General features: G+C 35.5%; 1 protein-coding gene and 1 pseudogene across 1 annotated transcript in view; one reads left to right on the forward strand and one right to left on the reverse strand.

The window, feature by feature from the left end:
• The window catches only part of LOC150078827 (ganglioside-induced differentiation-associated protein 1-like), a 56,909-nt gene extending 51,659 nt beyond the window's left edge, over positions 1–5,250 (forward strand). Inside the window, exon 5 of the mRNA XM_090383560.1 lies at positions 4,940–5,250. Within this exon, the coding sequence (XP_090239686.1) occupies positions 4,940–5,238 (299 nt within the window). The 3' untranslated portion in view covers positions 5,239–5,250. The remainder of the gene's footprint in view (positions 1–4,939) is intronic.
• A 7,574-nt stretch (positions 5,251–12,824) lies between these two features.
• Positions 12,825–18,325, reverse strand: LOC150078828 (uncharacterized; annotated as a pseudogene).
• Between the last annotated feature and the right edge of the window lie 4,532 nt (positions 18,326–22,857).

Genomic DNA, 22,857 nt, shown 5'->3' on the forward strand with positions numbered 1-22,857 from the left:
GAAGTTACTTCAAACACAGTGCCATATTCCTAGATCATAAATTAGAATGTAAAAATTGACATTTTCAAAAAAAATGTAAATGGTGGTGTAAATTGCTGGCAACATCCAAAAGAGCTATATATTAGTGGGCTGCTAATGGTATTTCTTGATAGTCTGATATTCCATTTCTTTTTGATTTGTACTTTTAAAAAAGCATGTATTGAGTTCCTATCTATTTTTAATCCTTTGTTCTGCTTAATATTATTTTCAATTACCCCAATCACAATTCTTCTTATAGCTATTCTCCAACGCGTCACAGCCTAAAAAAATGTGCAACTTGTGAAATGTTTGCCGAACTCTCTGGAACGGAACATGATATTGCCATGGGGGATGTCTTTGTGTGTGCGCGATGTAAGGAGTGTAAGGAAATCAGGCGTCAACTCAGCGTTGTTATGGGCCTATATGAGAATTTGAAGGACAGGGTGGATGCCCTCGAAGGAAATAAATTGAGGGGCCCATCAAGCTCTCAGCTGCCCACATCAACGCCAGAGCTTGCACTTGGTCATCACGCAACACAGCGGCAACCCCCAAGGCAGAATGCGCTGGTCCCACAGGAACTATTAGTTGTTGGTGACTCTATTGTCAGGGAAACGGGGAACATGCTATGTAAAAAGGATAGGTGGAACAGGACCAGGGTATGTCTGCCAGGGGCAAAGGTTGATGACGTTGTAGAGCGGATATCATCTTTCAAGGGCACAAAAGGTGATATAGTTGTACACGTTGGCACTAATGATATTAAGAGTAGGAGACCGGCAAAATTACTCAACAAGTACAGGTCACTGTTGAAAAAAAGCCGAGAATTAGGGTTGAATTTGAAAGTGTCTGCAATTCTGCCCAGACACGATAGGAGGGAGTATATGATGAGAGCCTTGTCGATCAATTCGGCCCTGGAAAGATTGTGCAAGGCTCAAGGGGTAGAATTTTTTTCAGCCTGGACTGTACTTGTTAACAGGAGAGATTGCTTCTACAGGGATGGGATACACTTAAATAGAAAGGGTGCAAGAATATTTGCTGATGCTATCGAGGCAGTGTTAGGTGGGTCGGAAAACTGCTAGCTTGGGGGGATACAAAGACTAATAGTTTAACAGTAACCGCAGGCAGAGGTGAAGGTGATTCTTGCACAACTTCTATTAGAATAAGAAGCGACCTGGAGCGAGGGGTGTTCGGGGTTTCAGGGACGGATGGCAGTCATCCTGGAATAGTTGGGTGTATGGGATGTGTTAGGGTAACAAGGAATAGGCATAGGAGCATGTATGCTTGCATGTATACCAATGCTAGAAGTATAGTAAATAAATTTGATGAATTTGAAGTGTTGGTCAAGACATCAAAGGCGGATATTGTTGGGATAGCAGAGACGTGGTGTCACAAAGATATAAGGAATGCAGAACTGGAATTTGGGGAGTACAATGTGTACAGAAAGGATAGACAGGACAGAAAGGGAGGAGGTGTTATGCTGTTAATTAAGAAAAACATAAAATCAAAAGAAGTGCATCCTGTTGATATAGATGGACAGTGCACTGTTGAGTCAGTTTGGTGTGACATAAGCACTGCAAAAGCAAAAATAAGAGTAGGAGTGTGTTATAGGCCTAATGACTCGAATGAGTACAATGAACAATTGTACAGAGAAATAGAGTGGGCCAGTAAATCAGAATGTCTTATAATGGGGGATTTTAACTTCCCAGATATTGACTGGAACTTGTGGGTTGGTCACTCACACACTAGTCAGACTTTTGTGGATCTATTGGATGATTGTTTTCTGCAGCAGCATGTTCGAGAGGCAACCAGAGAAAGTAATACTCTTGATCTGGTTATCAGCAGTGATCATTCGTGTATTAAGAATTTGCAGATAAAGGAACCACTAGGTGGCAGTGATCACAGTGTGCTGAAGTGGGATTTACTCAAAGAGGTAACTACCGTCAGGGGTAAAGGAAAAGGTTTTTGCTTCCGTAAAGGGGAGTACAGTGGTCTCAGACAGTTTTTAAATTCTGTACAGTGGGATCGACTGACGATGTTACAAACAGTAAATTCTAAGTGGGAAGCATTCAAGGAATTAATCGTGGAAGCTACTAGACTTTTCATACCGATGAAGAAATATTGTTCAAGGTTTAGGCCTAAATGGTTATCAAATGAACTAATGAGACTCGTGACAGAGAAGAAAAATGCATGGGATGCATATAAATTATCAGGCGACGCAGAAGCCTGTAGCAGATATAAGCTAGTCTGTAATCAGGTCACAAAGGAGGTTCGGCAGGCAAAGGCGGATTACGAGAAATCTTTGGCAAAAGATGCTAAGAAAAACAGCAAGGATTTCTTTACTTATATAAACTCTAAAAGGAAGGGGCTGAATATGATTGGTCCACTTGACATCGATGGTTCGACTGTTGATGATCCTGCTCAGATAGCAAACAAACTGAATGAGTATTTTGCATCTACATTCACACGTGAGGAATCATTACAGTTTGAAAATGGAAGGTTATCAAATTGTAGCAGTGTGCTTAATGATTTTGTAATAATTGAGAGCAAAGTGGAGGAGAAATTGTTGAAGTTAAACATAAGAAAGGCACCTGGGGCGGATGGGATCTATCCAGTTATATTAAAGGAGGCGGCAAAGCAACTAAGCAAACCCTTAGCCATAATTATGAGAGCATCCTTGGATTCAGGGGAGGTTCCCACGGACTGGAGATGTGCAAATGTATCCCCAATTCACAAAGGAGGTTCGAAGGGTGACACGAATAATTACAGACCAGTTAGTTTAACTTCTGTTCCGGATAAAATAATGGAGTCACTGGTTAAAGATGCATTGCAGGATCATCTAGACAAGACTGCAGCAATAATTCGGACACAGCATGGGTTTGTTAAGGGAAAGTCTTGTCTGACAAATTTGATTGGTTATTATGATGTGGTCACAAAGGAACTGGATGAAAAAAATAATTTTGATATCATATACTTGGATTTCAGGAAAGCTTTTGACACTGTTGCGCATGGAAGACTACTGTACAAATTGGAGCAGAATGGTATTAAGGGTAAGTTGCTACAATGGATAAAAGGATGGTTAAGTGGGAGAAGACAGAGGGTGGTAATCAATGGGTGCTGCTCTTCGTGGACTAATGTTATTAGTGGAGTCCCACAGGGTTCGGTGTTGGGTCCACTGTTGTTTTGTATATTTATCAATGATATTGATGAAGGTATATCAGGCTTAATGTCGAAGTTTGCAGATGACACGAAGGTTGGCAGGGTTGTTAATGACAGTAATGGCAGTGTGCTACTGCAACAGGATCTAGATAATTTGGGCAGATGGGCTAAGAAGTGGCAACTGAAGTTTAACCTTGACAAATGCAAAGTACTGCATATGGGTAGAAGTAACCCCAGAGAAACGTACCAACTGTGTGGTACTACACTTAAGGTGGTAGAAAATGAAAAAGACCTGGGAGTAATTGTGCAGTCAGATATGAAGTTTTCTGAGCAATGTAGACAGGCTGCTAGGGCAGGTCATGGGGTTTTGTCAATGATATATAGGAATTTTGCTAGCAGGGAAAAGGAGGTGATTGTCCCTCTGTATAAGGCAATGGTCAGGCCACGCCTTGAGTACTGCGTACAGGTCTGGAGGCCTCATTTTAGGAAGGATGTAGATTTGCTTGAGCGTGTACAGAGAAGAGCAACACGATTGGTGAGGGGAATGAAGGGATCCTCTTACCAAGAGAGGCTTAAGTTCTGCAAATTGCAGTGGCTGGAGACTAGGCACCTGCGCGGTGATCTGATTGAGGTCTATAAGGCCTTGAATGGGTTGAGCACGCTGAATTCTGATGGGATCCTCCCACTTGTTCAGAATACGAACCTACGGGGACATAAGTTCAAATTAAGAAAGGATAGATGTAGAATAGATGTGTGGAAATTTGCCTTTAGCCAGCGGGTGGTTAATTGCTGGAACAAACTTCCATCTGTCGTTGTGGAAGTTGATAGGTTAAATAAATTTAAGGAGGAACTGGACAGGCAATTGGAGGGTATGGTGTGTTTTTTTTTTTTTTTTTTTTGGCTGATGCTGCATAAGCTCCTACACTTGCTTTCTTGCATCAAGTGCCACTACTACTACTGCTACTACTACTACTACTACTACTACTATTCTGTTGCTAGAATAGATATTTTTGAAAATTTCCAACCATGACCTTCACACACACACACTGTTGAATACTGGAGTCTTACCTGAAATTGTCTTATTAATAAGATTGTTAAGAGTAGTGTTGCAATTATAAATATGCAAATGTTTCATTTAAGACTATTGAATTCATTTTGGTGAACTGCTGTTTACCAGTTATTCATATGTCTAGAAACCTATTTTGCAGCTGGAACCACTGGATGAAAAGAAATTTTTCTTAATTATTTAGATATATAATTAACAAGAAAACCACAAAACATTCATGTTTAAGCACATTAACCACAAAACATTCTTGCCACTTAATAGTACATATTTTGTACTTTATAGTACAAAACATGACAGCATAGCAAATGCCACCATACAGTTTATGATATAAGATGCCCAACCTTTGTTAATCTCATCATGATGAAATACTGCACTTGTCAAAATATGTTATTTTATCAATGCCCTTGAATGAAACTTGCACTCCATTTTTGAAAGAATTTTTTTAAAGTTTAGGCAGTGCAGAATCTTCATTTTTAGAACAATATATAGATGCAGTTTTCTGTTTTTATCAATGAAATATAGCATTACTGTATACATATACATTACTTGATAGTGAATTTAGTGTCATTTCAAAATTAATATTCAACGTGCGGTTGTAATATGATATATGGGATTTGAAGGAATTTCGCAAATTCTTTAGGAAGGATACTGATTTGATAATTTTTACTCTTTAATATACTAAGTATTTTTTTCTCTTTGCAGATAAAGCAGACTGGTGGCTTTGTTCAGATAAATTCACAATTCCTGATATTACTTTGACCATACTTCTATATCGGCTTCAATATATTGGACTCTGGGATTGCTATTTTGCCAATGAAAAGCGGCCCCATCTTGAAAAGTACTATAATCAAGTACAGCTGAAAGATTCATTTAAGAAGACTTTTGGTCCAGAACCAAGTTTAGGGAATGTACTACCTGGAGGATCTAAATGTTTAGTAGCTGCAACTTTACTTCTTGGTGCTGTGGCTGCAGGTGCAATAGTCTATCATCGCATAAAATAGAATAATTAAATAGGTGCCTCCTGTGATATATATATTTCTGAAAAATGAGTTTGATTATTCAAATTGTTTTCAGGTGTAGATTATGTAATGAATTTTCATGTAGTTTACATTTCACATATAATTTATATTTTTAAATGTGTAGATTTATTTTTGCTACCTCAAGTTATACTTGGATATCTAATTTTATATAGCTTTTAATTCTGTTTCTCCTTAAAGCTAATACCCCCCCCCCCCCATTTTCTCTGTTACACTTTCTCTCTCATAACAGTAGTGGATTTATTCATTGGAATTTTAACATTCTCTACACTGTGTACTTGAGTCTTGTGGTTAGTCTTTTGCATCTCATTGGAAATTTGTTGGGTTTAAGCAGGCATGAACTTGTTATAAATAGTTTTATACTTGTTTGTAGTAAATATGAAAAACATTTAAATATCACCTGTATTTTCCCAAAAATTGATTTCACTTAAAGGAATTAAATAAAATAAGAAGTAATTAAGTAAATTTGCTTTCTATGCAAGAACAAGCAAATTTTTTTTTTTTTTCCAAAAGAAATAATATACAAATTCTATACTGTAACTGCTTCTTCATTTACTGTAAAACCTAAGGGGCTATTTCTAAATTAGAATTATGTAACATTTTAACTAAGCTCTGAATAAGAATATTGTGAAAATAAAGTTACCTGAGTTATCTAATTAATTACAGGGCCCCCAGGTCAGGTTCTAGCACACCATTGTGAAGTGGTTTCCAACTTACAATTGGAATGTTATTCTTGGAGCTTTGGAGACTGTCAAAAAACTGGGAGCTGCTTGTCTCCTATTTGACATTTTTTGGGAAAAAAATCTGGCTAAAGCAAAAAATATTTTATGATTTATACACATTCAAGGTTACTTTGAATGTGTATAAATAAATATTGGAAGTCTACTTTGGATTATTTGTCTATTGTGGATGAATAATCCAAAGTAGACCTCCATGCAGTAACCTTGGATGAGTCATTTATTTCAGATGAGCCATCTATCTTGGATTATTTAAAATGGGGATACAAAATCCATTGTTATAATAAATTTTGAAATGCCTTATATATTATTTTATGTAAATGCCAATGGATTAAATGCTCTTATAACTAGACCGTGGCTATCTAGATTGTCTCTTCCTCTCATCTTGTTAGCATTGGCCATACAGCACAAAGTGACTTTTGCTGTACCATCAAACAAAAGAAAAAAAAAAAAAAATATATATATATATATATATGAATTTCCCCAACCTATTGTCCTCATATTCCAAAGTTTTAGTTCTTCCTCTACCTGTGCAAGTAGCATTAAAATTATTAATAACTTGCAAGCTAAAGGAAATCTTATTGTTTCTCTATAATTCTTTCCCTCAGTTTGAATTTATTTCCCCTTTGCTCATTTGTAAGGCTGAGAGGATGGTAAATCCCCTCTCAGAGCCTTATAAATCTTATTCAGATTCTCTTCTTAAGGTACCCAGTTACTAAGCTCTGTAGCCCATGAATTAAAGTCCTTCCTTTTATGGGTGTCCTTTTTCCAGTCTCAACCAGGAGCTTTGCCTGTCTTTGGGCCTTTTCAAGAAATGCAGCTTCTCAGTTGCCTCCCATAGTGGAATTATAATTGCCCCATCTCTACAAGCAGTTGCCCACCCTACTGTTTTTAGCTGAGCCCCTCTTGTTTGTAATTATTTCCCAAGTGTAAAACCTCACTTTTTAGTATCAAAACATTACAGTAGGGCCTCTCTTTTCAGCATTCTGCTAATATGGCGGTTTTCAATTATATCCATGTTCATTATGTTTACTGCTTGTTCCACTTTTTCAGCATGAAGCACTCAGCAACCAAGTCTGAGAAGAGTGTTGGATGCTATTTTATCGTCTGTTTAAAGCATATGATAGTATAAACATGTTATTAGGCTTTTATATGCATTTGCAAGTGAAAAAAAGGTTATGTTCCACTTTTTGGCAGAGTTCTGGAACCTAACCCGCCACATGAGTGGGGTCCTACTGTACTTCTGTTTACATGATCATTCTTGAAACTTATTTAAGCCAATCTGAAGGAGTGGTACCTGGCAGTAATCATTTGTAATCTTTCATTATCTGCAAATTTTGACGTCATGCCCCATATCAAAATTTACTCCTGGTAATTGCTTGTAAGGGCTGATTCAGTTTTCTTCTAAGGGCAATTTTCTGAGACTTCAACTGAAATGGTTAGCTTGAATTATACTTAATGTTCCCTCTTTTTGGTTTGTGCTAATATCCTACTTTTAAAAGCATATATTGAGTTCTTATCTATTTTTAATCCTTTGTTTTATTTAATATTACTTTCAACTGCTCCCTTTTCATGAATGCTTATTCACATACCTTCTGTTGCTAGTATAGATATTTTTGAAATTCCAACTATGATCTTTAGATTATGTGTTAATACTGGATCTGTACCTGAAATCTAAGTTTTGCTTATGTTCCTCCACCCTCACAAACAATCTCCATTGTAACTTGGACCACTGGGGAGATGACTGAAGTTTTCAGGATGTTTTTAATGTTTTTTTAACCCAAAATCTGGTGTTGACATTGTCTTCCAGTTATTTTAGTGATATTGTTACTGATTACAGCCACCTAAGGGACATTTACCTATTGGGTGTTATCAGGTTCTCTGGCCTTTGGAATTAATAAACTTTTCTGATAGGTTTTAACTCTCTTGTTAATAAACTTGTTAAGAGTACTTGTTATTTATAAATATACAAAGAACATTAATTTTATCCTCAAGAGTCTGAGGAGGATGCTTGGTGTTTGCAAAAATGGCAGGCAGGCTGGTTTAAACTTCAAATAGTAAAAATTATAACTTTAAAGTTGAGAAGAGATTTATTCAAGTCAGTAATTAGTAATTCTTCTATATTAGGAATAGTCCATTTCTAATACTATTTCCAAATTAAGATATTACAAAAATTAATATCTAAGCATTTTCCCATTTTGCTGTCAGTAACAGTAATAAAAATACTATATAAATTTTTTCAAAATTTGGAGTTCCAGTAGAATAACAATTATCTGAAACGTCATTTGAAACTGAGGGTCTTTTGGCTAGTCAGTTTTAAATGTAATACATTTAGAGTTAAAAGGTAAGCAGGGAAAAAATTAGAGAGAAAAATAGTAATTTGAATTTATTATTTACACATTACTGTGTATACTTATACAGCTATGGTTACAAATGTTTTGCTTCTCATAAGATGTCAGTTTTTTTTTTCTTTTCTGCAAGAGTATTTTTCTTCAAACATATCAGTTTGCATTCATTTCTTCTTGCAGTCCAGTCCATCTAGCAGCAATCTGTAGCTCATTGAATGCTTCACTGACCGTTGATTTCTGTTCAGCATAATGTACCTCTTAATTTTCAAATTATTATACTTTTTTTTTATATATATATAAATACATATTTCTTCTTTATTGATACCAAAAATAAAGTGGTATTATAACATCTTCTGTAGAACCACTTAAATGTCTCAATGACTCCATTTGTTCCCCTTGTAACAATTCTGTATTGATACCTTTAATTTATTTGTCTGTTTTTGTTTTACTTTTAAGCAAAACACTTCCTTGAACTACTTTGTATACATTTCAGTGTCCATCCATGCCCAACTTTAAAAGAAATCATTCATATTCGTATTCGTATTCATGTTTTTGAAACAGTGAGGTTCCTTGGATGTTCCAATGATTATTATCTGTAATTTCTGAGTTTTAGTAGCATTTACAAGTCAGCATAGTTATTCAATCTTTGCTCATTGTGTCTAGGCATAACACTTTAATGTTTGGGAGCTAGGGATTTTCTTGGTGGGGCTTTTTAAAATTAAGTTCCAACTTATCAGCATTATAAGTATTTTTAAAGTGCCATATCTTTTTTCTGACAAAAAGGTGGCAAATGATTTTTTTAAAATGTTCAGTGACATTCTTATCTGTCAATAGCTTTTTGCCTGCTGCTTCTATTTGTCTTGAAGTGATTTTGCCATCCAACTTTAGCTTTAAAAATTTGGGGATCCCCATCAAGCATTTTGTTCAAAAGAGCTTATCAGAAATTACAGAATCTGAAGTGGGCTTTTCTTTACTGTGCCTGAACAAACCAGGTATATATGCAGATGCTTCTAGTTTATCATTTTCTACTCTTGTAATGCACATGGCTCAGATTCAGAAGGTGAGCTTCACTTTTGTAAATGTTACTGATTGTTTGACCAATGTTAATTTTTTTTTTTGCAAGTTTATTTCTCTCTATCTTGTTTTACTAGTATTTAAATAATTTCAAAAACAAAATGTTAACATATTTTGTTTCCATTTTTGTACTTGTCATGAAATTAGTCTCTTTTTACATATGGAGGAAAACTGAATTCAGAATTGTCTAAACAAAAAACTGCTAGTTTAAGCAGTGGCTGGATTCCACTAAATTACACAGTAGTTAGATTTTGTGGTATTACCCATCACAGTCCAGGACTATGGACAGATCCTTTCATTAAGTATGTATTAGCAGATACAGTTTTATCTATGAATCTAACTGGCAAATTTATCTGCAGGAAAAGCCAGATAGCTTTGCCTTTTTTTTTTTCCCCTTCCAAAATGTGAGATATATGAACACAAACTGCAGCTAACAGACAATTTGTGCTTTGTCTTTAGTTTTATGCATTGCTTAAAATGTCCAAAGAATTTCAGTTCTGAACTGTACAAAGAGGTCCCCTGTTTATTAAAAGTTAAATCAAGGGTATATACAAATAAAAATTTACAGCGCATATTAAGGCTGGCTTGTCAAGTGATCAGGAGTGAGAGTGCAGTAGTACACTCTCTTTGAGTAGACTGTGGTTCAAGCCTACATGATTGCTAAATATAATTAATAACTGTATCCATGATTTTTTGTAAGCTCCTTTGACTCTGGTAGTTGTGCCAGAGTATAAACAAGAACATATTAAAAAAAAAAAAAAACTGTCAGTGTCTGTGAAAAAAAAGTCAAGCAAACTGAGTGGATTATCCATTTCACTTCTATATAACACAAATTATATTGATGTATGAAAACTGCTGAAAAAAAAAAGTGTGCATATACTATTACATACATTTTTACTTGTAGTAGTTTATGTAATAGTGAATTTGTAGCACTCTTTTATATGACACAAATGAAGTGTAGTCTCTTTTTTATTATTATTATTATTATATTGATAGGATAATTTTATTTCTTATGGTTAAATATTAAACGTTTCAATTTCTTTGAGTGTAAAAAATAATAAAAAGAAGAAATAAATTTAAAAAAAAAACCAAAAAAAAAAAAAAAAAAAAACAGATAACCAGAATTCTACTGTTGTATGGCACACTTTCATAGTACTGGTATGCCCTGGTATATAATTATTATTTGGGAAGATTGTCCAAACAGAGCTATACAACACGAAAACTGAGAGTTTAGATGAATAATTACGTTAGTAAAGAAATTAAGTTATTCAAATTAATGAATTACTTTCAAGACAGCTTTTCTGTCTTGAAAGTAGTTAGTTTATGCCATGTCTGTACCTTTATAAAATTGGGAGGGGGAGAAGTGTGGTTGAGACCCACTCAGCTTATCATTCTCTGCAGATCACAATTGATGAAGTTTTTCACAAATTCAAGCATCAGTATATTTATATAAATTAAAATATGAGATTTAAGGTGCCTCCGTTGCCAGGTGAGCAGGAGCAGCATTGCGTAGCACATGCTTCTTGATTAGACCGGGGTTCGAGCCTGTGACCACCAAATACGGAGGATGCGGAAAGGTCAGGGAATGACCACCGCATATCCCCAGAGCAATATGGCCTTAGTTGCTAATGCTCCTAAAAACCAAACAACAACAACAACATGAGATTTAATTTACATTAATGTAGGTTAAGTGTTACCACCTTAATTATACTGAATGATTTTGGTAATTATATGACAGATTTTATTTTCGCAGACTGCATTAGTATATTATTTAGTGCTATTTACATGTCTTATAGAAGCAAGTTACAAATGGCTGATGCCATTTGTAACTTGAATTCTGTTTTTATTACTTACTGTTACTGAGCATTTCTGTAATAAGCCTCAGTCTGCCATTTTAAACTACCAGATTTTTCTGTGAGAAAAAGACCAAGCATGAAATAAATTGTTCTGTACTCAGTGCTAAGTGTCAGTTATGATAAAAGGTCTGATTTAAGGATTAAAAAAAAAAAGTTTAAGTTCATACATAATGTACAGAATAGATGTATTAGAATACATATACACTATGTTATATTAATGCCACAATATACATTCCTGCCAGTGAGTTAGTATCACTTAGAATAGTAATTTTCCAAATAGAATCCCTTTTTGTTTTTCTATTAAGTGTATTATTATTAAATATTGCTTTATATACAGGTGTTACGAGGGCTGTTCAATAAAGAATGATCATAAATTTTTTTTTTTCATGCAACATACCTTTATTAATCATCCATATTTTGGGTCCTTTTCAAAGTAGTCCCCATTTGATGAAATGCACTTACTCCAATGTTTCTGCCATTCTTCAAAAACATGGTGGAAGCCATTTCTTGACATTGAGAATCACCTTCAATGTCTTCTACACTTTCTGGTGACTGGAAACATTTTCCTTGCAGTCCCTTCAACTTTAGAAAAAAAAAAAATTGTAGGGTCTATAAGGAGCATTTGACATTAATGCTGGCTAAGTACTAAATGACAGTATGAGTAATATGGGGTCTTACATTGTTGTGATGCAGCATTTGCCCACCTGCATGCAGTTGTGGTTATTTGCAACATATGTGATCCTACAAAGTGCAGTACAGTTCTGTAGTAAGGTTCCATAACAGTTGTATGAAGTGGCACAACATGTTGGTGAACCATTCCTTGAATTTCAAAAAAAGAGGGTTATAACCTTTCCTGCAGAAGCCACAACTTTTGCTTTTTTTTTGTGTTGGCAATGATATGGACTTCCAAACAGAGCTTTGTTGCTTAAGGAGCCCATACACGATCATACATGTGTGACATACACAAAATATGAAATAGTCATTCATGGATCATCAAAAATGGTACCAAACTTCTTCACTGTCCACAATTGGTAAACAATTGTGGACAGTGAAGAAGAGGCTCGTATTGCTATTATTTTATCCTCCCTTTGTGCTAATGAAAAAATCAGAAGAAGAGATTTTGGGTGAAAAATTTGGGAGTGAAATTCGCGCATCATAATCTTTTGGATGAATTACTGTTGACATCACCAGCTGATTACCAGAGCTATCTTCGAATGGACAATGCGACATTCATGGAGCTTGTAGCAATGGTATTACCTTATATTGAGAAAAAAAGACACTGTGATGAGGGAACTGATACCTCCATGCCAACGTTTGTCGTGCACATTGCAATACTTGGCTACTGGCTGCACATTTGAGGACCTGAAATTTCCCACCACCATTGCTCCCGCAGGTGTTTGGACGCCTTGTGATGCAATCATTTCTTCATTGAAGGGGAATATAAAAGTAAGTACAACATATTATTTATTCATTTATTTATTTATTTTCAATTTTCTTCCTCTATCTTTTATGAATATTCTTTATCAGAAAGAAGATCAGCTAAAGCCACGTAATTGTTTTCTGAGTTTTGGAAATGTGTGGTATTGCGGCACATTTGAAGAACTGTTGGAAGATTCTTGAGCATAGGGTTGGAAAGTCAAAGGTGTGCTTGTCCTCGAGCAGTTGCAATAGTGATTTATTTTAACAGAGTTGCAATGGAGTGTTTCATTTTTGCTTCGAAGAGAATGTCATGTATGGCCTTTTGAGCATACAACTGTTGATCAGAAGGTGCTTTGGAAAGTTCAATTGTCCATGATTTGGCTATGATGTCACTCTCAGACAGAGGTTTCTGAAGATGTTCTCGAGCTAATTGTAATAACTCTTGCTGTTTGTTTTCATTTGTCTTTGGTTTCTTGAAAGGGGACTTTCTTGACAGAAAATGTTCCTTCCTCACTGTCACCCTAAAACAGATTTAATTAATTTAAATTATATAAATATATAAATATAAAGTTGATTCAATTTTTTTTTCAGGTTCCAAATACAGAAGAGGGATGGAGAGCTATTGCTAAGGGATTCGGAGACAGATGGCAGTTTACCAATTGTTTCAACACTATTGACAGGAAGCACATGGAAATTAAAAAACCTCCTCATTCTGGTTCTTATTACTTCAACTACAAGAAATCTTTCAGCATGGTTTTGATGGTAATTGTAAATGCAAACTATGAATTCATAATGGTTGATGCAGGAGCAAACGGCAGAGTATCAGATGGAGGTGTTTTTTCTAACACTAAGTTCTCCCAGTGTTTTAAAAATGGAAAATTCAACATTCCGGCACGACTTTCTACCAGGATTTGATGTGCAAATGCCTTTTGTGTTTCTCACTGATGATGCATTTCCATTTTTGAACCATCTCATGAAACCTTACCCTCTGAAGTGAATAAAGAAAGAATGGTGTTTAACTATTGACTGTCACAAGCTAGGTGAATAATTGAAAACTGTTTCGGGATTTTTGCCTTGCACTTTAGGATGCTGTTAAACACCATAAATTGAGCCCAGAGAAGGCCACTAGGGTTGTTATAGAATGCTGTCATTTGCACAATTTTCTATGAAACAAGAAAACATATTTTTGAAAGATAGTGTAGATGTCAAAGACACTGAAACTGGACAGATTTATCGTGGGAGCTGGAGAGAGGACCCTCAACACCTACTCCCGCCGACCGGGCTAGCCGGGTGGGTAAAGTGCCGCACTGCCCCTTTGGGCAGGCACTTTACCCACTTCACGGGTTCCAATTCGAACTTTACCCAACACTTACCCAATTTGAACCCACTTCGCGGGTTCGAATCCCGCCTCGGGCTTGGATCAAAGTACTGCAAAAACCTTGGGAGGTGCATTATGGCCACAGAAGCCGATGCGCCAACAACTTTTGTTGGCGCAGAATTGCAGATGTGTCTGCAATTCTGCCCAGACACGATAGGAGGGATTATATGTTAAGAGCCTTGTGGATTAACTCAAGACTTGAAGGAATCTGCAAGGCTTTAGGGGGTAAATTTCTATCAGCATGGCCCACACTTGTAGGTAGAAGGAATTTTTTTTGTAGAGATGGGATACACTTAAACAAAGGTGGTGCAAAAGTTTTTGCCAGTATTATTGAGGATACCTTAAAGGCTCAGGGAAACTGCTAGTTAGGGGGGATGTGGGTAATACTGACACGCGTTTATCTGATAATATTGGTCAATGTAACTCTTGCACATACCTTAAGAGTTCTTATCTGTTACCCCAACTGGACGTATTATCTAGATGTTCTGGGGCCAAAGATGTTTCACGTGAGCGGGTAGCTAATATCAGGGAAGAGAGCCTAAAAAACTTCAAGGGTTGTGTTAGGGTTGTTAAATATACAAGAACATTAAATCTTAATTGTTTATACAGTAACGTTAGAAGTGTCGTCAATAAAATGAGCGAATTCGAACTGCTGGTTAAAACAAGTAACGCGGACATAATAGGGCTTACAGAGACGTGGTGCCACCCGGAAATTGGGGATGATGAGTTTCAGTATGGCTTGTATAATGTATTTAGGAAGGATAGAGTAGATAGAAGGGGTGGTGGGGTAATGCTTCTTATCAGAAGCAGCCTGAGTGCGACGATAGCTTTCCCGGATTCAGACATTTCACATGCTAGTATAGAGTCTGTATGGTGTGAGATAGTTGGAAACAAAGGTACAATGCGAGTAGGAGTAATCTACAGACCAGGTGATTGTGAAGACTATGACAAAAGCCTCTACATGCAAATGGAATGGGCAAGTAAGCGTCAATGCCTTATTATGGGTGATTTCAATTTGCCTCTAATTGATTGGAGTAAATGGGAAGGAAACTCGACATGGGGAACAAAATTTTTAAATCAACTAGATGACTGTTATTTGTATCAACATGTCAGGGAAAGTACTAGAGAAAAGAATATCCTAGACCTCATCATCACACATGAATCAGATGACATAACAGGGCTGACAGTAGAGGAACCAGTAGCAGGAAGTGATCATGGAGTTCTACGGTGGATGATGACGAGAGAGGTAGCAGAAGTAAAAGGCAAAGGAATGGGTTTTAATTTCAGAAAAGGAAATTACGATGCCTTAAGGTACTACATGGCCTCTATTAACTGGGTAGATATCGCGCAGAGAATGAATACAATTGAACTGTGGTACGCTTTTAAAACATTAATCACAGATGCCTTGAATGCGTATATACCATTAAAAAAATACTCCACGAGAAGGGTTCCAAGTTGGATGAATAGTGAAGTTGCCACATTACTTGAGCAGAAAAAGGTGGCATGGAAAAGTTACAGAGCAATAAAAAGTACTGAAGCCTATAGCAGCTACAAGGTGATGTGTAATAGAGCCACAGAAAAGGTTCGACAGGCAAAGGCAGTTTATGAGAAATCACTAGCAAACAGAGCAAAGAGGGGGGATAAAGAATTCTTCACATATATAAATGCCAAGAAGAGCAGGACAAACCAGATCGGACCTTTACGTAAGGGAAAGGGGATAGTAATAAATACACCAGCTGCCGTTGCAGATGAACTCAACAGTTATTTTGCATCGATATTTACAAATGAAAAGCCTTTTGTGGCAATGGGAAATTGTGGGAGCGAAGTTAAAAAATATGTAATTAATGATATTGAAATTTCGAAAGATTATTTAATGAAAAAACTTTCAAGCCTACAGACCAGTAAGGCTCCTGGATTTGATGGAATATACCCTATAATCTTGAGAGAGGCGGCAAGCGAGTGCATTGAACCACTGAGGCTGGTTATGCGAGCATCACTAGACTCTGGGGAGATTCCCTTGGATTGGAAAAGTGCAAATGTATCTCCCATACATAAGGGTGGCTCTAAAAGTGAAGTGGGAAATTATCGACCTGTCAGTCTGACTTCAGTAGTAGGAAAAATCATGGAGGCAATGATCAAGGGTGGAAATCAGGATCATTTGGATCGAATTGAAATTCTCAAGGATACTCAGCATGGTTTTGTAAAGGGAAAATCATGTTTAACAAATCTGGTTCGCTATTTCGAAAGGGTCACTCACTAGCTGGATTTAGGGAATAATTTCGACATTGTTTATTTAGATTTCAGCAAAGCTTTTGACTCAGTCCCACATGAGCGGTTGCTTTATAAGCTGGAACAGGTTGGAATCACTGGGAAAATCCTTAGATGGATAGAAGGATGGCTTCAGGGCAGGAGGCAGAGGGTTGTGATAAATGGCTATTCCTCAGATTGGGTTGATGTAAGAAGTGGGGTTCCCCAAGGATCAGTATTAGGACCACTGTTGTTTTTAATTTTCATAAACGACATTGATGAAGGGATAGAGGGCGTGATGTCTAAATTTGCAGATGATGTTAAAATTGGTAGAGTAGTTAATGATCACTGTCAAGCTGAGCTTCTTCAGAGAGACCTAGATAGACTTCAAGAATGGTCAGAAAAATGGCAGCTGTGCTTTAATCCAACAAAGTGTAAGGTATTACACCTGGGAAACAGTAATCCCAAAATAACTTATTCACTTGGTGGAGTTCAACTAAACCCAGTACTGGAGGAAAGGGACTTGGGTGTTACGATACGGTCAGACATGAAATTCTCTGAGCATTGTAAACAGGTTGCAAGGAAGGCCCATGGTGTCCTATCGATGATCTATCGAACTTTTGCAAGTAGAGATAGGGACGTGATAATCCCATTATATAAGGCTTATGTTAGACCACACTTGGAATACTGTGTTCAAGTATGGAGACCGCACCTAAAGAAAGACATCGAGCTTCTTGAAAGGGTGCAAAGAAGGGTAACTCGCCTGGTGAGATCGGCAAAAGGGCGTCCTTATGAAGAAAGACTTCGAATATGTGGGTTGCAGAGTTTGGAAACTAGACACCTTAGAGGAGATTTGATTGAGGTGTTTAAGGCTCTGAGAGGCATCAGTAAAATGAATGAGGACGAAATTTTCAAGATTATAAATGATGCTAGAACTAGGGGACATAAATTCAAGTTAAGGGGGGAAATGTTTAGATTGGACTGCAGGAAGTTTTATTTTAGCCAGCGAGTTATAAATTACTGGAATAAGTTGCCTTCATGGGTGGTAGAGGCCGACAGTTTGGGGAAATTCAAAGGTCATCTGGATAGTACTTTCGGGTAAGGGAAGCGCATAGGATGATAGGATTAATTTCCTTTTTATTTATTTTTTATTTCATTTTATTATTTTTATTTATTTATTAATTATTATTATTTATTTAATTTTTGTTTTTATCATTGTTTTGTTCGGATTTTTTTTTTTTTTTTTTTTGGCTGGTGCAGCATAAGCCATAGGCTTTCTTGCACCATACGGCCGTTACTAATACTAATACTAACTACCAAATAATAAAAAAAAAACCTACTCCCTTTAGCATCTACAACAGTATGTAATGCTTCAAGTGAAGCAAAAGAAATTAGAGAAAATTATTGTGAATATTTTAACAATACTGGCAAGATCAAGTTGTTAACAATGTGTAACATTTCGTTTACAGTGTAGTTTCGATAACTTTGGTAATGAGTTATTTGTAAGTGTGATTAATTATTATATATTATTATAATTATTAATTATTATTATTGATTAATCGTTACCAAGGATATCAAAACTAGGGTTTACATTAATTCATAGTAAAGTATTATAGAAAATGTAATACAACTACTTACAACTAAAGAAGAGTTGCTTTCATTCTCATCTTCATCATCTCAACCTTCAATCATTGTTGAGGTCCCAGATGCTCGTTCCTCTTAGTCGTGGAGGAATTCCAGGTCCTTGAAGTACCATAGTCCTGGTGTATATATGTCGTCCAATCCAGCTCCCAATTTCTTGCTGGCTTCAATTTTTTTAGTTAGCGCCTGTACGCTGATCGCAAGGAGTTGATTTTTCTTTGTGCATTGGCAATACTAGCGTCCAGTTCTTTTTGTTTCAAAATCCCTCTTAATTTCTTGTAACATTCCTCTTTTAATTGTTTATTTTTGTAACAATCACTTTTTATTTTCCACAATACAGGCATATCGCGATATGCATCAATAAAGCCACATAAAAAATCTTTGTCTGCCTGTCCGCTACGGAGAATAGCTCAAGAACGACAGGCAACATCAAACACCTCAATACATGTTCAAACCTGCATGAACACTCAATGTATGACACACCGCGACCAAAAATCAAACATGTTTTGATTTCCGTCATACATGAGACTGGTATGTCAAACAGTGCCATACACGGTTATTTTGGTATGTCATACACGTATCATCGTGTATGGGCCCCTTTACTCTCTGGGTTGAAATGATGAAGCCATGTCTCATCTGCCATTATCACCTTGTGCAGAACTTCACCATCTTCAGTAACCATCTGTTGTAGCACCTGACAAACCTCCACGCAAACTTGTTGTTGCTCAAGTGTGAGTAGTCTTCAAAGCCAGCATGAACAAACATGTCATATGCAAATGGTCATGGAGAATACTGTGCATGCTTCCTACTGCTATTCTCAACATCTGTGTTGCCTTGCTGCTATATGACGAGCTTCTCTCTCGATTACAGAAGTAGCATTTATGATTTCTATGATGACAGCAGTAGCCGGAGCTCCAGGACTGCCAATTTTTGTGGCAATTTTAAACATTCTAAACCACCCATGAGCAGTGCTATATGGAAGCATAGATTCACCATAAATCTCCCTTAACATTTCATACACTTCATCTGATGCTTTCTTATGATGGAAACAAAATTTGAGAGCAGCATACTGTTCCTTGCATGTCACATCCATTGTTACGTTGACGAAAGTGAAGACAAACTTGGCCAACTGCTACACCATGTGCACGAGTCAACTTGGTTTGGTCTTAAATTCCACAGCTCAGCTAGAAATAGTAAGCAGTACAGTTCATGAAAAATTATGATCATTCTTTGTTGAACAGCCCTCGTATATTGTTTATACAATGATACTTTGCAGACATTTCTGAATATAACATATTGAATGTTTTGTTTGGTGTAAAGTGCAAACTTATGTTAATTTTTTTTTAACTGTTAACTTTTATCAGTATGAAAAGCCTAGCTTGCACATACATATATCTGTTAGTATAAATGAAATTTCTGCTGAAATTACTAGTAACCAAACTTAAGTGTTTTTTTTTTTTTTTTTAAGTGTTAAGTATTGTTTGAAACAAAAAATTAAATCAGTTGTCTAATTTTGAATTACATAAATGAGAGAAATGGTCGAATGTTAAAGCATATTATTACAGAGAAAGAAAAATAAGGCTGTGATTATTAATAGGCTACCTGCCAGGTGAGACGAATTTCAATTAAATTTATATTTTGATATATTTTTTTTAGAGCTCTTTATTTATATCCTGTTCTATTAGTTTTACAAAAATGAATTGTTGGTCACTGTGATATTTTCCAAGACTGTAAATACTGTAAAGCTATGTTCTACTTTGAATTATTTCTGAACACATTTGAATTTACATTGTTTATAGTATTAAAGATTTGAACATTCATATGATGAGGCTTTGGGGAGGTGTACTTTATTTGCTATTCACTACTTTTAGGTGTATATAATAGGCAACAATGTACCTCTTGCCCTCCATCTGTCTGCCAGCCAGCATATAATAACTTATACATTCCGCATGAACAAATTTAGTTTAGGGCATTTTTATTAGAATTCAGCTTGGTATTTTAAGTCATGTAGGCATTCAGAACTGCCTCTTGAAGGCACTTCACATGTATCATAACATTATATTCAACTTTTCAATTCTGCTGCTTCTAAACTCTGCCATTTTCAATTAGCTTATCAAGAATGACAGAGTTCAGAAGACAGTAATGTAATTAATATTTACCATGCCAAAGATTTTAGTTAGTGGCTAAAAGTTACTGATATACAACTTAAATTAAATTTTATTTGTTGTTAAGAGAAGTTAGCATATGTGAAACATGCTTACCTAATAAAATTTACTTGAATTTAATCTGTTGGCACTTGCATGGAAGATTTAAGTTTTTCTGACCCCCTTCTTAGCTCTTTTCAGAACTCACCCATACCTTTCAAGGTTTTTCTTTTCCCCTCTTGATCGCTTTGTCTCTTAAATGATGTCAGTTCAATATGATAATGATTTACTTGCTTATGAGTATTCATGCAAGTGCTACCAGATTTAAGTAAAATTTAAATGTCTAATGTTTAGTTTTCTCTGTCATCACATTATATTACCTGTACATGAAAAAACAATTTTGTATTCACATATCCTGAAGTGCTGTCTGTTATTTATGTATTACTGTTAATCATGAATAATTACTGTTTTGGTTATATCTTGCTGAACATTTGCATGAAGTTAAGTTGCTACCAACTGTAACATTAAAAGATATCTGATAAGTAGATTTATAGTGATCACTTTAAGTGTAAGCATAGACTTGTATAATGTGGTGCATATTTTCTCTTATGTAAAAAGTACTTAAATTATTCTGAAATATGCATGACAATAGTATATGTACTAAGCTAAATATATGTTAGGACTGAAGTTTAGCTAAAGGAAAAGTATTGCTTAAAAAAAATACATGGAATGTTTATCAAAAGTAATACTTATTAGTGGAAACATTTTTGCATGCAAATAATTTAGCTAATCATTCCACTTGGCAGACAAAAAAAAAAAAAGGAAATAAAATAATTTATTTAGCACTCCTGTTTTATTATTCATTTCATAAATTTGTGATTAAAATGTCTTAGAAGTATAGCTCAAAATCAATGTAGTGAAGTGCTTGGAAATTTACAAGTGTGCATGTAATATGCATATGCAATAATGTCCATGTCAACGCACATTATAGTGGTTTTGCCACTTGCATGGAAAAGTCAAGATTTGAATCAGAGAGAGAGAGACTAGAGGAATTCTTAGAAGCATCTTTAATCAGGGCTGTAATGGAAGTAGCCCCTCCTATCCCAATGAGTTATTCTGAATTTTTGCAAAATGTACAGATTTCTCTGTGAATACACACTCTTGCAGATATAATACACAGTGCCTTAGATGCTAATGTGCTATGTAAATAAGAACACCTACTAGGTGACTTTAAAAAACCCAGAATACTGCATGGTTTTAAAGAACAAATACAATAAGGCCATGTTAAGACATTTTAAAGTATTATGGTATATAAAATTAATGGTATATAATATGGTATATAAAATTAATGATTTTCATTCTATAAATTTATATATCAATACCTTAACTTGGCATAGAAAGCAAATAGTACGGTACCTATGTCAGAAATTTAACCAGTAATAATGAGTAACAAAATTAAGTGATACAAAATCACTTCCCACGGGCTAATTTATTGGCCTAAATGTCCACATCAGCTTCCATACTAACCACCAATAGTGTGAAACCCAAGTAGAATGAAATGTCATGGTTTGGTGAAATTTAACAGAATTACCGATTCTTTTTCTGCAATTTTCATCAAAGTTGTGCATTCAAGAAAGACCACATTTTCTTGACATGATAACCTATATTTGTTCTTTTCAGTCTGCTGAAACATTTTTCAAATCTTGCTTGAATGGTCTCCAACTTCAGGATGTGATGATCTTAATATGCATACTATGCTTAACATGCGATGATCTTAATATCCTTATCAGCAAGGGCACTGTCCTTTTGTTAGTTATAGATTTAATCTGTGCTTTGAAATTTGAACAAGGTAAAAATGCAGGAAAATTTGGAGCAAACTGCAAAAAAAAAAAAAAAAAAAAAAAAAAAGCAAGCAGATCTTGCAGAACTTCCAGTTATGCTAGTACTTACAGTGTTGTCATTGTAATCACCGCTACTTCTGTAATTATTTCATCTAAATGCTCTAACTGCTGTCATTTAACAAGGAATCACTAAGGAAGTTAGTAGTGCTCTCAAATAGATAGTTTACTACAATGCAGAAAGGATACATGATACCTAACATACAGTTTTTGCATATTTTCCTGGCCTCAACTTCGCACTCTAAAATTGGCTGCTTTGGGAAACATCTCTCTCTCAAAGTGTGATCACACCTCTATTTGTTATTTGAAAGATTTTAGTTGTATTTGCAGGAGGAAATTTAATTCAAGTATTACTTAAGTTGACAATATATTTTTAGGGTGAGTTGGTCTATTTTTGCATCTGAGATCCACATATGATCAAGGATATTTACATTGGTAAAGGTTCTAAAATTCATATAACATGATTTCAGTAGTATACAAAGACAATTTTTCAGACTCATTTGTACAAATTTTTTATTTTATTATTATTTTTTAAATCCTTGTGGCTAGATTCTCTATTAAAAATTTATAAAGTGGGTTAGTAGTTTTCAAAGAGGCTTATATTTATTGGCATTAAAAGTACTTTCAGTTCACATCTGTAACTACAATCTAGTTATAAATATGCATTGTAACTTTCCATTTGGGGAGAATGGTCTTCCTTGCATCAATCTGCTTATTGATAATCTGACAAGCCAACGTTCATATATAAACAAGTTTTTATAGATGGGGATAGCACGTGTCTGTCTAACAGTGACTGCAAGTAAAATGATTTTATGATAATCAAAAGAAAACTAAAAGTGAA

This window comes from Mastigoproctus giganteus, chromosome 10, assembly GCF_048544385.1.
Source record: "Mastigoproctus giganteus isolate SK-2022 chromosome 10, ASM4854438v1, whole genome shotgun sequence".
Classification (NCBI taxonomy): domain Eukaryota; kingdom Metazoa; phylum Arthropoda; class Arachnida; order Uropygi; family Thelyphonidae; genus Mastigoproctus; species Mastigoproctus giganteus.